Source organism: Lissotriton helveticus, chromosome 10, assembly GCF_964261635.1.
Source record: "Lissotriton helveticus chromosome 10, aLisHel1.1, whole genome shotgun sequence".
NCBI lineage: Eukaryota > Metazoa > Chordata > Amphibia > Caudata > Salamandridae > Lissotriton > Lissotriton helveticus.
The window spans coordinates 380,374,007-380,389,589 of NC_136071.1; the positions used below are offsets into that span (position 1 = coordinate 380,374,007).

The following is a 15,583-nucleotide window of genomic DNA, read 5'->3' on the forward strand; positions in this document are numbered from 1 at the left end:
AAGGGTTGTCACCATTGGTAATTGCCAGGAAAGGAATTGGGAAACTTAGGTTCTGTGTTGATATAAGGGTTTTTAACAGGAACATAATAGTGGACCAGTTTCCTTTGCCAAGAATGAGGTAAATGCTCTTGGTCACTAAGGGAGTAAAATGGTTCACTACTATAGAACTCACGGCTGCTTACCACCAGGTTCCTCTACACAAGAAGAGTAGGAACCTAACTACATTCATAACTCCTTTTGGAGGTTTTAGGTCCATGAGAGTTCCTTTCGGGCTTTTTGTTTAAAGATTTCAGGAATACATTTGATAATGGGAAGAATCAAAGAAGACCATGATAGGACAGTTAGAAAAGTGATGGAAGTGTTGAGAGATAAATGGCTGACAGCGGAGTTTAATAAATGTACATTTGCTCGATAGAGTGTTACGTATTCAGGTCACACGGTGTCAGTTGAAGGCTTTAGGCCAAAAAAAGAGTTACTGAAGGCTGTGGAGAAGTCCCCTGTACCAAGTAGGACTAAGTAAGAACATTCATAGGTTTTGTTGAGTTCAATTTTGATGCATGGAAAGATGTCGTTAGGTCCCTTCGTTTGGACTACACAAGCCCATTCGGAATGGTCCATCAAGGTGTCCACTCTCAGAATCCACAATTTCTATGGCATCCCAGTGGGAACGATCTTCCAGGATTTTCCTCCCACAATTCCAAGGAAGGGACTACAAAACCAAAGCCAAAGGAGTCAGTGCATGGATCAAACATTTGGTTTATTGTTATCTTTAATCATTCATTTTAAATTACATATTTATTGGTCTTTAGTTCTACAAAACCTCTACATTCTGCATTCAGAGACATGCTCAGAGGGGTTTCTGCATAGTGTCAGCGTAAAACATCTCTTTTACAAACCCCCCAAAATTAACTTTAAAAATAAAAACCACCTTTCTTATATACAAGAATTTGCTATTGCCATTATCTTATGTACAAATCTCTGTTGATGTTCCCTACAAGACATTTCTCTCAACTCCCAAGGTGACAGAGGTTGATTGGTTGTGGTTTTCAAGCTGTAGTTACTCTGTAGCCATGATTCAGTATTCCTCTCGCAGTAACAAACATGCAGCAGAGGTCGGTGCAGGTAAGCGCAGTGAGGCGGGCGGGGGGATGTCGACAGATGAGAAAATATGATTTATTTATTTCATTTTCCCTTTTCTGTTCTCTGTGGACATCCTCCTGCCCCGCCACGTTTACCTCCACCGACCACCCTCGCAACCATTATCAAATTGCTTCCATTTTTTCTCACTCCCAACATTATATTTTAATGGTTACATGCCAAAAATCTATAGGCAGTCTCAGGAGAAAACCCATACAGGAAAAGCAGGGAGAGAATAATGTCCCTATATCGGCTCCTCTTCCCTCTTGTCTGCATTTCGGACAGGGAGACCTCATCCAAATGGCATCTATGCAGGAGGCAGGGGTATGAGTGAAGGAAAGGGATGAGTGAGGCATAGAAAGAGCTTCCTTGGGTCGGGGCTAGCTGATTAGTGTAGAATAGCACTCAAGTGTAGCAGAGACAGGAGGTGAAGAGACCACTCCCTTGCAATGTGAAACCGGAGAGAGGCATGCCTCTGAGCATCTTTGTAATCAGATCTGTAAAAATAAGGCTAAAACCTTACATTATGGGAGAGCAGAGATGTGCTGAAATAACTTCCTTATAATGTGAGACAAAAAAATAGGCAGATAGAGAGTCCCTGAATACAATGGGGGTGAAGAACACAAGACAAAGTACACTCTGTGGAACAAGAAGGAGAAGTTAGATACCATGGAAGTGTCGGGTATGTGACAGCTAGAACAAAGATAAATGACCCACAGGTGGAACACAGATAAATGACCCAACTTGGCACAATGCAACATGTGCCCACTGATGAAATGTTTAGTGACTTCCACCTAAAATGCCTCTGAGGCCGCTGGTCTCACATACATGCGAAGGACTTGGGATGAAAAAGATTCTTATGCCGGATGGAGTTCTGAGTTGCAGGGGTAAGGGGGTGATGCAGTTCCCCTGCTGCTGGCTGTTGTAGTATTTAGGAGGTGAGTGTAGAAAAAATATTTGCCTCACTGGTCTAAGAAGGAGAGTAAAAAAGATCTCAACGTTTCTTCGTTGGACGAATGGGATATACAGAGATCGCTTGCAATATGTTACTAGCCACAGGTACAGATTGAGCTTTACTTACGTGAGCTCACAAACAGGAAGAGACAGCTACTCCAATTGATTAGACAGGTGATACCAATGGACTGCTGCCTCTCGATGTAGGCTAAGGGAGGGTAAGTGATTAGATCCTTGGAGTGGGTGTCAACTTCAAAGACTCCCGTGCACAGCAGCGGCCGCTGCAGGTAACTGCGGTGGAGCAGTGGGACCAGCTTGGGGGGGGGGGGGGTTCGAGGGATGACCACAAGGGAAAATTAAATAAATAATTAATGTTCCCTTATGTTTGTCTCTTGAAATCCCCCAGCCCGCCCACTGCTCTTACCTGCAGCAGCCGCAGCTGCCTGTGCTGAAGAGAGTGTGAGACTACCATTCAAAGGCAATGAAGGGTAACAGGAGCAGAACAGCTCCCCTGCAGTGTGAGACAATATAGCAAATTTTGTCAGAATCAGTCCCAGAGGCCTGCAGATGTGAACACTCTCCTGTAACCAGGAAAGCCACAATTAGCCTATGGACTGAAGGCAATTAAAAGAGGGACTTACACGGCAGTTCCATGTCATGCAAAGGTTAATCTGAAACAGGAGAATCTAGAGGAACTTATGGACCAATGCTCAGGAGGTGGGAGCTGTCATGAAAACATAACAAACTTCATTGGCTATGACAATGATATAAAACATGAGCATCATTCACACTCAACAAACACAACATGTCTAATTCAGGCAGAGTAAACACATGCAGCAAAGCTTTATAAATTGACAGAAGCATTCAGTGCAAGCAGAAGCAATAACATATCCACCTCTGATGCACGACATAGCTACAGAAGGAGGGCAGGGCCCAGGAAGGCAGAGTGACATCAAACTCTTGCTCTCTGGGGCAATATTGGATCCTGCTCTGGTGTTCCTGAAATATCACAACACAATCTATTCTAGGGTTTGTTATTCCAGTGTTTATGTCAACCGCTAGAACTTAAACCATGTCTGGAAGGCATTCTTTGAACCTCCTCTGGAATAGCTGTCCAATAGCCTCACTAGATGTTGGTGAACTATTACAGAACTGTGGAATTGCCCATGTCAGTGCATGAGTAGCTTATGCAATACGGGTTTTTATCTTAGTATTCTGGGATGTATGGTCTCCAATTATCCCATCATAAAATCAGAACTACATGTCTAGCATACAAAAAATAAACTTGGAGTGGATCTACCACTCAAGCATGGACCGAGATCATTGGAGAGCTCTACTTGGGAAGCGGGGAATAACTTGGGTAGCATGGCCGCATTCTAAGCTGTTGTGAATTCAGTGGAACATGGAGCAGGGCCAGGAAGCAAAGAATAGAGTTGTGTCTCCACGAGTGAGGGTTGAGCTGGGGTCACCGGCACTAGCAAACTTATTTCAACATGCTTCTGGGTATTAATGATGGTTAATATCTTCCACATCATAATGCACATTTTCCTTACTCAGTGCCCCATAATTTCAGGTAGGGCAGCTATGAGTTGTTAAGGTTTGCAGTGGAAGGCAATCATGCTTAATTACAGCACAGGTATTGCCTTTGTTTCAGTGAATATAGAGGGGTTTAAGGAGTCTGTTAGATCAGGTACGATGCTCCTGCTGCCTCAACATCCTTATGTGCCTCTCATATGCAGCCTAGATGTCCTTACCTCTTCAGGAGCTCAGTGGGTTGCTGAGGTGTGGCGTCGGAAAGAGGCAGTAGCAATAGATAAGGCTCTACAGAGGTGGAGTCGGATGTTGGGGTTTAGATGAAAAACAAGGGAGTGATAGCCCTTCTAGCATACATACTCCATCTAGCGCGTGTCTCTTTCTGGCATCCTTTTGGTTCCCATCACAGGCTTTGCCTCTTGGGCAGAGGGAGGCAGGAGCTCGGAGCAATGCAGAGGAGATGAAGAGAGCTGGGAGATGCACGGAGGGGAGCAGAGGAAGAGGTAGAGCTTGACAATGGGTAGAGTGACCCTTTTCCCTGCACCTCTACATCTGAGAAGTCATGAAGGTTGGTTTTTTTTCCTGCTCCTCTTCTTGAATAATTTCATCCCATGAGCTAGGCTTCAGTGGGCAGGATGATCCAACAGATTTATGAACAGCTTAACATTTGCCCTCTTCATGTGTCCTTGCCGGCTTCAAGGAAGGAACTTGGGACCGAAAGTAAACAAGTGATGAAGACCACGACGGCGGATTTTAAACATGCATTAGGATGAGATAAGGCATTGATCTTTAGATTTGGTGTCCTGAATGTAACAGGGCCCAAAGGATAAAGGAGTATGCTCTAACTTTCCTTTCTGTTTCGGGTTCTTTTCACCAATTGTGTGACTAAGATGTGGGAAAGGAGTTAGACCGGAAATGGAGGAGACAGGATAAATAAAAAATACAGAGGGGCTGCCCATGAATTATGTTAGATTGTGTTGCATGGTCAGAGTTTGATGGCCCAACGGATAGCCCCAAACTCTCACTGGGTTAGTTGTACATTTTCACAACAATTAGCTATTGTACGTCAACCCAATAGAGAGAACCACAATCTGACCACCCATACCACCCAGTCCTTTTTCTCAGTGGTCTGTTCTGCTCAAGCCACACTAAGATTTCTGGGAACATAGAGAACTCACCGAGACATCATCGGCAATTTACAGAAATGTTGTTGACCATGTCGTAAGCATTCAGCTCTTCCAGCTACACTCTATTGCTACAATTCCAACTAAACGTAAAAAGGCAAGCAGTGCAGACGGCTGCAGACCCCACCCACATGCAGAAAAGTAAAAGCTGCAATGGATGCATGATCAAGGAAATAGACAGGAAGGAGTTGCAAGAAATTTTAGGAACTGGGTGTCACCATCTTCAACAGTATCCCATGGATGAGCGGCGTGCCCAACCAGATGGCAGAGAGCAGGAGACACAGCATAAAAAGGTAAAAAGGCTGGTTCCTTTGTATAAAATATAGTGGTGGTCCATCTCCTTTGTGCCCTTTCCTGGATATCCTACCACAAAAAACCCTTGGGCCTCCTATAACTGGAGAATTCCAATGACCAACCACTTATTTACCCACCCCCTTCCCCGGCTTCTCAGCCTCAGGCAGCCTGTACATAGGTTGCAACTGGCTGCAGATATGTTGTCAAGTAACACATGGCTATTTTTTCTGTTTTGGATTTTTCATATCATTACTATTATTACTACTATTATCAGTATTATCATCATCAATATATTATTAATATTTAAGATTATTATGTTCCTTAGCAATGGCAGAAAGGCATTGCTCCTTAACACAGACGTCAGTCTTTAGAGGCAGCAGTCGGTTCCTTCAGGTTCCATGACTGATGCTACATTGTGCTTCCATAGGCGCAGGATTCCTGCCTGACCCGCTGCCTAACCTGTCTTGCCTTCTCTCCCTACATCACCACATATTACACCCAAAGACTTGTTAGACCAGCTAATGTATTTGAGCGTGTTGTCCATCAGAAGAGTTTGTTTTTGCTTGACTCAAAGTTGTTTTCCTTGTCTTACAGAATGAAGAAGTTGTGCCATGATTCGCCTTGTAGGCCTCCAAGGACAAAATTTGAAAACACTCAAATGGCACCCATCAGGCAACCCTCCCTCCCCCATTTCACTTTCCTGCTGCTTCTCCCTCAATGCTGGGTGCCCCTTGCTTGACTATACAGAATGATCGATTGTCACCTTCTGCAGCCACTGCCCACTCTCAGTATGACTGATGTTCCCTCAAGTAGCCCAGGTAGTTTTTGACGAAATTGTCCTCTTTCATTCGGAAGTCATGTTTGAGGTTTCTTATACACAGACGACAGAAGTATGTCAGAGATGATTCCTTCTTCCAACAAAGGGAAATGACTGGAGTCCACAGCAGCAGCAGACTGGAAGAACTTTTCGAGATTAGAAGATGGATGGAATCCATGCTTTCTCCCTCAACATCCAACTCTGTTACAATCAACAGTAGGTTGTGCAGCACAAGGCAAGTAGCCTCTTTTAACACCTTCTTTGAGTGATACATAACATCTTTGACTCTCCACCATTGAGATTTCTCCAGCAGAGTTTGGATGTGCTACCGAGGGTCTTGCAAGGTCAGCTTCACCCTCACTGTCTGCCATAAAAATAACTATGCACCCTAAGTCAGACCACCATGATCCCCACTAACTCCCAGGGTCTGAGGGATGTCTCTGTGGGGTCCGCAGGTCTAGAGGGCCCCCCAGTTGTTCCGGCAGAGATAAGCGCCTGCAGTTGTTGGGAGTGGAAGCAGTCAGACTAGTGCCAAGAGGTTCAGCTCTAGGAGGGACAGAGGGTGGTGGTGGTTTCGGTGGTGCCACGGACGGTGCTCTCAGCATTTCAGGGGTGGGATAAAGCAGCAGGGTTTCTCTGTACAGTCCCGTGTCCACCTGAAGAGACTCATGTGGCTTCTGCTGGAACTCCTCAAAGGCCTGGCAATTGGAAACCTGGTGGATGAAAGGAAGAGTGGCAGAGTCAATGGTATCAGCAATTGTCACACTGCACTCAAACGTCAATGGCTAGCAGGCATGGTTAGGGGAGTGAGCCACAGAAATGAGACAGAATTGCAAAGGGATACTTTAAGAACATGTCACATCTATGGAGTAATACCTATTATTAACACCATTGATAGGAAGTTAGTCTAGGATGCGGCAACAAATAACCTCTCAAGGAACACAAAGCAGTGAGTGACTTGAGGAATGGAGCCTGATGTACATAAGGAGCCATACAAAGATGGAGAGAAAATGTACACTCAGGAACAGATAGTAGAAATTAAAGCAATACGACAGATGTGGCAACTGGATGAGAAGCTTAAACAGAAGACAGACACAAATCAGAAGCCTTCTGATGACTTATGCCAATGAGGGATGGGCCTCTAGTAGGAACATGAAGGTTAGTACTTAAGGAGAGTGGGAGCATAAACAATTATTTGTATAAATAACCACAAGGAGGTGTTAATTTATTTCTAGAATCAGTACACAGACAAAGTAGACGGCAGAAGGGACAGGAGTAGAGAAGAGTGGCAAGATCAGATGGTTTTGAAAAGAAGAGAGGTTCACACCACAATATATCACTGGTCCTTTCATGTTACCTGAGATTGGGATGCCAGTCTCTCAGAGTTAATGGTGGTGACAGGAAGCACTGGGTGCCCTCTTCGCTCCCTTGTGTCATGGTACATGGTACTCTGGGGTGGAGATGTCACGGTGCTGTAGGCTGGAGGGACCAGTGCCATCTGCCTCTGGAGGAGCTGCATGATGGTGTTTACATCAGATGTCATCCGGCTTTCCAACCTGGGCATCAAAAGACAGGGACTGTTAGAGGTCCAAGAAAATACTACAAACAAGTAAGATAAGCTAATATTTTAGCAACAGTTAGTTTTATAACTGTTGTGCGTATAAGAGTTTTTACTAAGATTCTACCATTCTATTTTTTTTATTCACTTTTCCAGTTTTTCAATCCAGTCACTATTCTTCTTGGATAAATTGAAAGCTGCTAACTTAACATAGTTTTCACTCATTGAGATCTTCCACCATCTTGGACAAAGAAGAGAAGCCAGCTCAGACATTTCCTGGAGAATCACCTTACAGTCTAGGAGAATACATAGGGTAGAGATCAAAAGCAGCCACTCTTTCCATCAGCAATAAGTCTCTGCAGGTAGAGGAGTTGTGCTTGCCTCAACGAGCGCTTCTGTGCAGCGCCAGCAGAAAATATCCACGTTTGGCCAATACCTTTCTTCAAGGACAAAAGACCCCCACACATCCAGATCCTACAACTGCGGAACACTAGAAGACTCTCTGTGCTCTCTTTTTATGCTATGTACACATTTAACCATGGATGGCCATTTGGATGAACTATAACTTAGAATGGACATTTGACTACAGTATACATTTTAATTAGACTGCTAGTGTCAAAGGACATAAGTCCTTAAATATCTGGTGTAAGACATTTTAGATCACACAGAAGAAACACATGTACTAAATATATTTGCAAAGTCTGATCTTAATACTCCTTCGCTTGATTGGTCTCAGACAATGGAGGGGGCTTCCTGTCCCCTTTCTGAGTTTAGGCCTTTATATCGATGGCCTCCTCCTCATCTATGACCTCTAACTATCTAGGTCAGTTACATGCTAAGTGATGCCACTCCCTTTTTCCAAAATAAACTACTAGAAGAGTTTTGGAACATGCGTTCACCCCTCTCTTCTTCAATGCAAAATCTATCTTTAAAAAAACAAAACGAAGATGGTGCTGTGTTTGATTTGCGCTTCCTACTTTGAAGATCAGGTTTGTATTTTATGAATTACAGTACAACCACTTTCTAATACCACCATAATGCTCCACTAAATGTTATAAAGGCAGACCTAAAAGTAGTACACCATAGAATACATTTGGAAATGGGTACAGGAATTAAGTGAAGGCAGTGAAAACTGCAGAAAGTAATGGGTTTTGCTTGCACAGTTCCACTACAATGCAGGACCACCAGGCAGCACTGACATGCGTGGGGTTCATATAAATTTGGATCCATCTCAGGCTACGTGTGATATTCTGCAGTGCCTCACATTTCTTCTAATGATTAATTTTGCTCTTAAAGGCAGCAGCAGAAGCCCAATGTTGTAAAACTACTCTATCCTTGGGGCAAGCTTTAGATAAACTTGGATTCAGGGAATTTAACTTGAACCTGCATCTTGAAAGTTCCTCCATTGGTTCTGAGGAAGGCAGATTATGACACTCCAATAAAAATGCATTCACCACACTGTAAATGAGTGGGGTTCTTCCTTATTAGGGACTTCACGTTAGAGAACTTACGACTAGAACAACATATTAAGGGTACACAACAGACATGTTGTGCATATGAATCCCTACTTGTGAAACACAAAATAGGACTGGATTTGTTTACTAGACTTTCTTGCTTGTGCCAATAATTGTTTTTTAGGTCGTGGCTTAGACAGCACATGTGCTGTCTCGAAGAGTCATGTTGCATACTTTGTGGTCTTGGGCCCACCCACAGGATTCCCATTTGCTGGCTCCATTGTCGCACTCCTATTCTTTCTCACCATTTGTACATGGCATGCATGCATTACGTCTCTTCCTGTGTTTAGCCCTCCTCGTGAGAATGGACCAATTACTACTATAAATACACTGCTTCCATTATAGTCAGTGTTTTAGGAATTACTATTTTATATTTTTAGCACTTCACACAGGCGCTTGTGTTTTCACTAGCTTCGTTTTCAAAATGCTGTTGCCTCTGAGTGCCCTTTAGGAGCTGCCCGTCCCTTGCCCTGCATCCTGCCCCGCTGCAGCCCCTCTCTGACCCAGCCTGCACTGCTCCTCCTCCAACACTTGCATATCTCTCAGTTATGCCCTTTCTATCCTTCTCTGCTCCCCATCCCGGCTCAGCTGCGGGCAAGGTGCAGAGATCGGATTCTTGTGCCTGTTGCACACAAGTTCATCTCAGGACATGTCTGACATCCTCAGTGCTGTGCTGCACATACTGTACTGTACAGATCTTCTGCAATCCAGGGACACAGTATAGGCACCAAGCCTTTGTGCTACAGCTAAGCATGTATATTTACATTTTTACTGTAAACAGCAGCAGAAGGCCAATGGGGACGTCTCATCTGGGGAGGCGTAGGAGTCTAGTGCATTCCCAGGTTTACAAAACTTTGTAAATCTGGAAATGAGTCAGGTTCCATGAAGGTTGCTTTAGAACACCCACAGCAACACCCATGGAATGCCCCTGATGAGGTGTAAGGGAGGTGCAACAAGGATAACTACCTCTATTTCTCCTTGTTTTTCTATGTGTACTCATTCTGCAGCACACATAGAAAGAGATAAACACCTCTCTTTAATGGTTTTGCGTAGGAAGGTGTCACTTCCGGCACAAAAACAATCATCCCTACAATGCAGACACCCTTGCACCATGGCGCAAAGGAGCCTGCATTGGCCCATGGCAGCCCATTGTGTGCCGGTGCAGGAGAAAAGGACAGTAATTAATCGTATCTTGTAGATACTGTCCATTCCTGCCCTTTTCTTTTGACGCACGGCAGCACAGCAGGAAGGCTTGCTGTGCCACTGTGTGTCAAAATATTGTAAATAAGACCCCTAATATTTAACATCCTTACAGTGACTAGCACCTCAAAGCTATTTTCACTGTAGAAAGGCCAGTTGATCCATAAACAATACAATGGGCTGCAATATTTAATACTAATACCATATCATGGAAACAGGACCAGCTAGAAAAATAATTAAACAATTCTTTTTAATAGTTATTAATACCCAATTCAATAGTGAAGTTAGATTTTTTCTAAATATCATGGAAAAGTAGGTTCTAGAAAGTAACCTTTGCCTTGCCTGAAGTTCTTAATCACAGTGGGCCTTTTTTGACATTACTGTGTCACAGCCTGTTTGACAGGTCTGGTGGGTATACATATAACTTTTGAGGTGCACTTCAAAGGGTGAAAGCAGGCTGTCTGAACAGTTTGTGTATATTCCATGTCTGGTTGCTGAAAACTCAGCTTTGTTTTACCAGACCTCTGCCTCTGAGGTTATTGGTGATAGAGGGGCTACCTCACACTGGTTTTTGCTTTTAGATGGGAATGTCACTTGGATACCCATAATACACTTACCCTTGTTTAGTGTGGCTGAAGACTTTGACCATCTTGAAAATACCCAAAGTGGGTAGGGGTAGCCCTGGGAACCTTTACGCAATTGGTTATGGTGTCCCAGAGGATTATATTCAACCACTAACTTGTGTCAGGCATAAATGTGGCATTTCCAGGCACCCACTTCAGAATACTCTGAAACCTGTGGAAGATCAGACGTTTACTGAACCTGCTGTCTGCAACCCGAGATGAGCCTTGGAAGACTAGACCTGCACTCTTGTTTGTGCCTAGGACAAGGAATTGGACTCCATGGGTCAAAAGGGTGACCTCCTGTACATGCTACAGGGACACCACAAGCTATAAGAGCCTTTTTCCTGCAACTGCACAGCCGAACAGTGGCAACTGGATCTGGACTGACCCTCCTGTGTCCTGACACCCTGAGAGCATCTATGTTTCTCTCCTGGGGTCCTGGAGAGTTTTAGAAGTGTACTCCTGTGGTGGAATAAGACTTAAAGGACTAAAGTCAGAAGGTAAAATCTTTGGCCAAAGCGAACCTGGATAGTATATCCAACCCAGGTTTCATAGCTGTCAGTGTCAAACTTCGCCTAGGTCCTGTTCCACTGTGACCATTGACTAACATTGGCACTTTGTGCTTCTTGGCGCTATTTCTACTTAAAACTTTAAAAACTCATATCTTGCATTCCTCTCAATTGATTTTTGTTATTTTGGTATCATTGTATTTATTAATTTTACTCTATTTTAAAAATTCTTATGGGGATTATTATTGTTTTGCATTTCAACTTTGTTAATGTATTGGTACTGCATAAATAATTTACAAATTGCCATAAGTTAAGACTGTCTGCTCTATGCCATAGCTACTAGGGGGATGAGGTCAGGTAAGTAAATAGGATGGCTCACCCAGACAGGGATTGTGATTATTACTTGAGGAAGGTACTAACTCCACTCAACTAATAACCACATTTTTTACGATGAGGACTGGAAAGAATTTGATATGTGGCCTCAATGATAGTGATTCAGCATGCGGAGCCAACCACATTCTTCAATAGCCAATAGTAGCTGATAGGCCATACGAGGTTCAGTTGTATCAACAAGAACACAACCACCCATAGTAAGAAGAATATGGCAGAAATTGATCAAGTTCTGCATAATAAAGACAGACACCTATAGTATGCAACTGCTGAAATTATATGTAATATCAATTTATGCAATATAAAAAAGCAAGGTATTCAATGTTGTTCAACTGAAAAGGAGTGGTGGGACATCATGGAACTCGGAAGAGAGTTCCCTGGTATGCCAACACTTTGTCTTATTACAAATATTTTGGATCCACTACATCAACTTGTACACTACACTTCAATGTAAGTGTAGGTGAATATATGTGGGGTACAGAATACTAAATATGTACTTATCTTTGTGATATAGTGATAGGTGATGTAGTAAATGCATTTGTTTTAAGATAACCCTACCAAAATCATTATAATGCCATACAAGCAATTTCCATACACTATGGCCAAATGCAGAGAAAGTTTAACTTCACTGTAGGTTGTTCAAAACATCAGGCCTGCCAGCCATCCTCACCTGCTCAGCTGTTTCTGGAGTAGATCCAGTCTACGTTCCACATCACATCGCTGGCGCCGGGACATAGGTGGAGGAGGGGCATTGATGGTGGCGTGGGCAGGGATGGTGCATCGTGGTAGCTCCTGGTACTGGCGCCCCCGGTTATCTCCCCAAAAACTGAAGATATTGGACACTCCAGAAAAGGCGCCTGTGGGAGTAAATATTGATGTTAATAAGTTACACATTTTAACAAACCACAATACTCTTCACAGACATGTGATCTGGAAAGTTTTCTATTCCAAATGTGTCTTTCGGCTAAGGAGCAACATTACAGAACTCAAAGATGATATCCCTTGCACTAATCTAACCTAGATATGATTTCATCAATCTTCACAGTGAAGCAATCCAACAAGAGATTGCAACAATAGTTACATTCAACCACACTTTTTTTAATGATTGCATCTCTGTATTACAAACTGAAATAATGTAAAATCAATTATCAATACACCTATCATTATGATTTCAATCGTCAATACCACTGTTACCATGATGTACACCACCATGATTCCAAAGGCTGCAGGCCACCAGGAGTCATCCAAGGAGCAGGGGATGGAGCCCAAGATGAGGATTTTGGTCTTCTTTGAATTGAGCTTGAGGCAGCTGTTCTTCCTCCATGTGCCAAAAGCCTTCATCCTGTTGTGAAAGTTGTTCTTGGTGACTGAGGGTTCATTGGGGAGGAAGAGCTCAGCTGGGTATAGTCGGTGTGGGAGACAATTTTGAGTCCGTGGTTCCTTACGATGGCTGTGAGCTGAGCCATATAGATGTTGAAAAGAGTGGGTCTCAGAGAAGAGCCTTGAGATATTCCGCAGCTGGTCTCTTTGGGTTCAGAGAGGAATGGAGGTAGTCTGACTCTCTGTTTCAGCCACTGAGGAAGGAGCAGATCCATACCAGGGCTTTGTCGCGAATGCTGTCGTTGTGGAGTCTTGTGCATAGGGTGTGATGAGAGATGGTATTGAAGGCGGTCGAAAGGACCAGGGGGATGAGGGTTGCGTCCTCGCCTCGGCCGATGAGGGCGCAGATGTCGTCTGTGATGGCTAGGAGGGCTGTCTTGCTTCTCTGGTTGCTTGGAAAGTTGCTCTTTCCCTTTACCCTCATTATTGATATAGTTATTACTGATATAGTGCCTGGGCATTTCCCTGGGCATTTCCCTGAACTGCAGGTATATGGATTGATGGAACGAGACAGCATGGGTGGGGGTATATCAAAAAGGATAAGGTGTTGGGGCCCTTTCTGGACTGCAATGAACTTTATTGACCCCCCCACTTGACTCAGAGGGACTCTATTGGCTGCTGAACCATTATATGCTTTGGCAGTGGAGGACACAATTGAGCGCCAGCAAGGGAGTGGGGGTTTATGGTATTTGGTTATGCATGTTTCAATTTATTAGTTGCTGCATGCAAGCATCCCCCTTATGCCTCTCCATTAGCTATGCACATGGGGTGGATAGCAATTTCCTCACAACATGACTACTCAGACTTACAGGATACTCACCTGGAATTTGGGAAGCATGGGCACATACAAAGAAAGATACTGGATCCATGCAAACTTAAAACGGCACCAGGTGCACGGGGGAAAGTTCCAGAAACCAATGGGTTCCCAATAGAGTTTTATGCTAATTACCAAGCTTACATTAGCACCTCAGTTGCTGAAAGTGTACGAGATGGCTGCAGAGAAGTGTGTCACCTCAAACTCTATGAGAGATGGCATTGAATAAGGTACTCGTAAAACTGGGACGAGACCCCCAGCAGGTGACATCATATCGCCCAATATCCTTACTGAATTTAGATTACAAGGTGCTTTCCAACCAGCACTCCTCAGTAGTCAGTAGTACACCCAGACCAGAATGGATTTATCCTAGGACATAGAACCTTCCTCAATTTGCATAGACCATTCCTAGACATCTACTGGGTGCGATGTACGGAGAAGCAGTGCTGGATTGCCTGCCTAGACCTCAAGAAAGCCTTTGATACCTACCCTAGGGTGTCCATATCTCATGGTGTTGCTGTGGGGACTAGGCATGAGGCTGAATTTTCTAAGATGGGTCACATTATTGTATGCAGAATTAGTGGCACGGATTTGTACAGGAGGGGTTATACTGGGCTCGTTTCCAATCAACAGAGGTACTAGGCAGGGATGCTCCCTATCCCCTATTGCACTGGTCCTGGAGACATTGGCATTCTTTCAGTGCATGCAGGCCCCACAGTGGAGTATTTCAATACAAGGAACCCAACACATTGTGTTTATATGCTGACAACACCTTAATCTATCTTAGGGCTGACCCGAAGGTACTACCAAGAGTAATATCACTGCTTGACGAGTGTGGGTGGTTGTCTGGCTCCAGATCAATAGGTACAAATCATGCTTATTCCCATTTTCCTCCTAGAGTGGGGCTACCATGGCGCTTAGATTCTTTCCAATACTTGGGAGTCCAACATTGCCAGGCCGATTTTGATATAATAGATGGCATCTATTTCAAAAATGTTAATACTTCCTAGACTTCTTTCTTGCTTAACGGTCCTCCCAATGGTACTAAGGAGGTATTTCTTCAGAGACCTGCAATAGATACTTGCTGCGCTAATATAGGGCGATGGTAGGCACTAAGGGGTAATTGATAAGCTATATGCTCCAGTGGAAGAAGGAGGTCTAGGGGCCCCTAGCTAAGAGCTATGTTATGCTGCAGCGCAGCGGCAATGGCCGATACGATGGCTGGGCCAGACATAAACTCCAGAACGAGCAGAGATGCTAGAGGACCTAAGGGGAAGATCCCTCCTACAGTGGTTGCTGGGCTCTGATTCACTCAGCGACTCGGGTAACATACTCTTACGGCTGGCTGTGTGGTGTTGAGACATTTCCTTCATGGGTATAATAAGATAACTATGGGTGTAATAAGATAACTCCGTACACATCAACTCTCTCCATATGGGTGATTCTGCAGTGCGCCTCCATTTGTCCAATGTACCGGACAAGGGCCTGGACAGAGGCAGGGGTTCAAGTCTGTGCGGATCTGGTGACAAACAGTAAACAGAAAACCTTTGAAGACCTGACGACCATTAATGGTTTGGGACCAGGACACTTTCTTTTCTGCCTAGAAATGGGTGATGTTGATCCCGTGGGGATGGGATCAGAACATACCCTCCACAACGGCACTGCTAGAGACAATA

General features: G+C 44.1%; 1 protein-coding gene across 2 annotated transcripts in view; it reads right to left on the minus strand.

Moving 5' to 3' along the window:
• Window positions 1–2,415: 2,415 nt before the first annotated feature.
• Window positions 2,416–15,583, minus strand: part of KCNH2 (potassium voltage-gated channel subfamily H member 2) — a 1,950,790-nt gene continuing 1,937,622 nt past the window's right edge. For both annotated transcript variants that reach the window (XM_078662767.1, XM_078662768.1), the window contains 3 exons: window positions 12,384–12,570; window positions 7,277–7,475; window positions 2,416–6,632 (listed from right to left, as the gene is read on the minus strand). In XM_078662767.1, coding sequence (XP_078518893.1) covers window positions 6,333–6,632; window positions 7,277–7,475; window positions 12,384–12,570 — 686 coding nt within the window. In that variant the 3' untranslated portion in view covers window positions 2,416–6,332. The remainder of the gene's footprint in view (window positions 6,633–7,276; window positions 7,476–12,383; window positions 12,571–15,583) is intronic.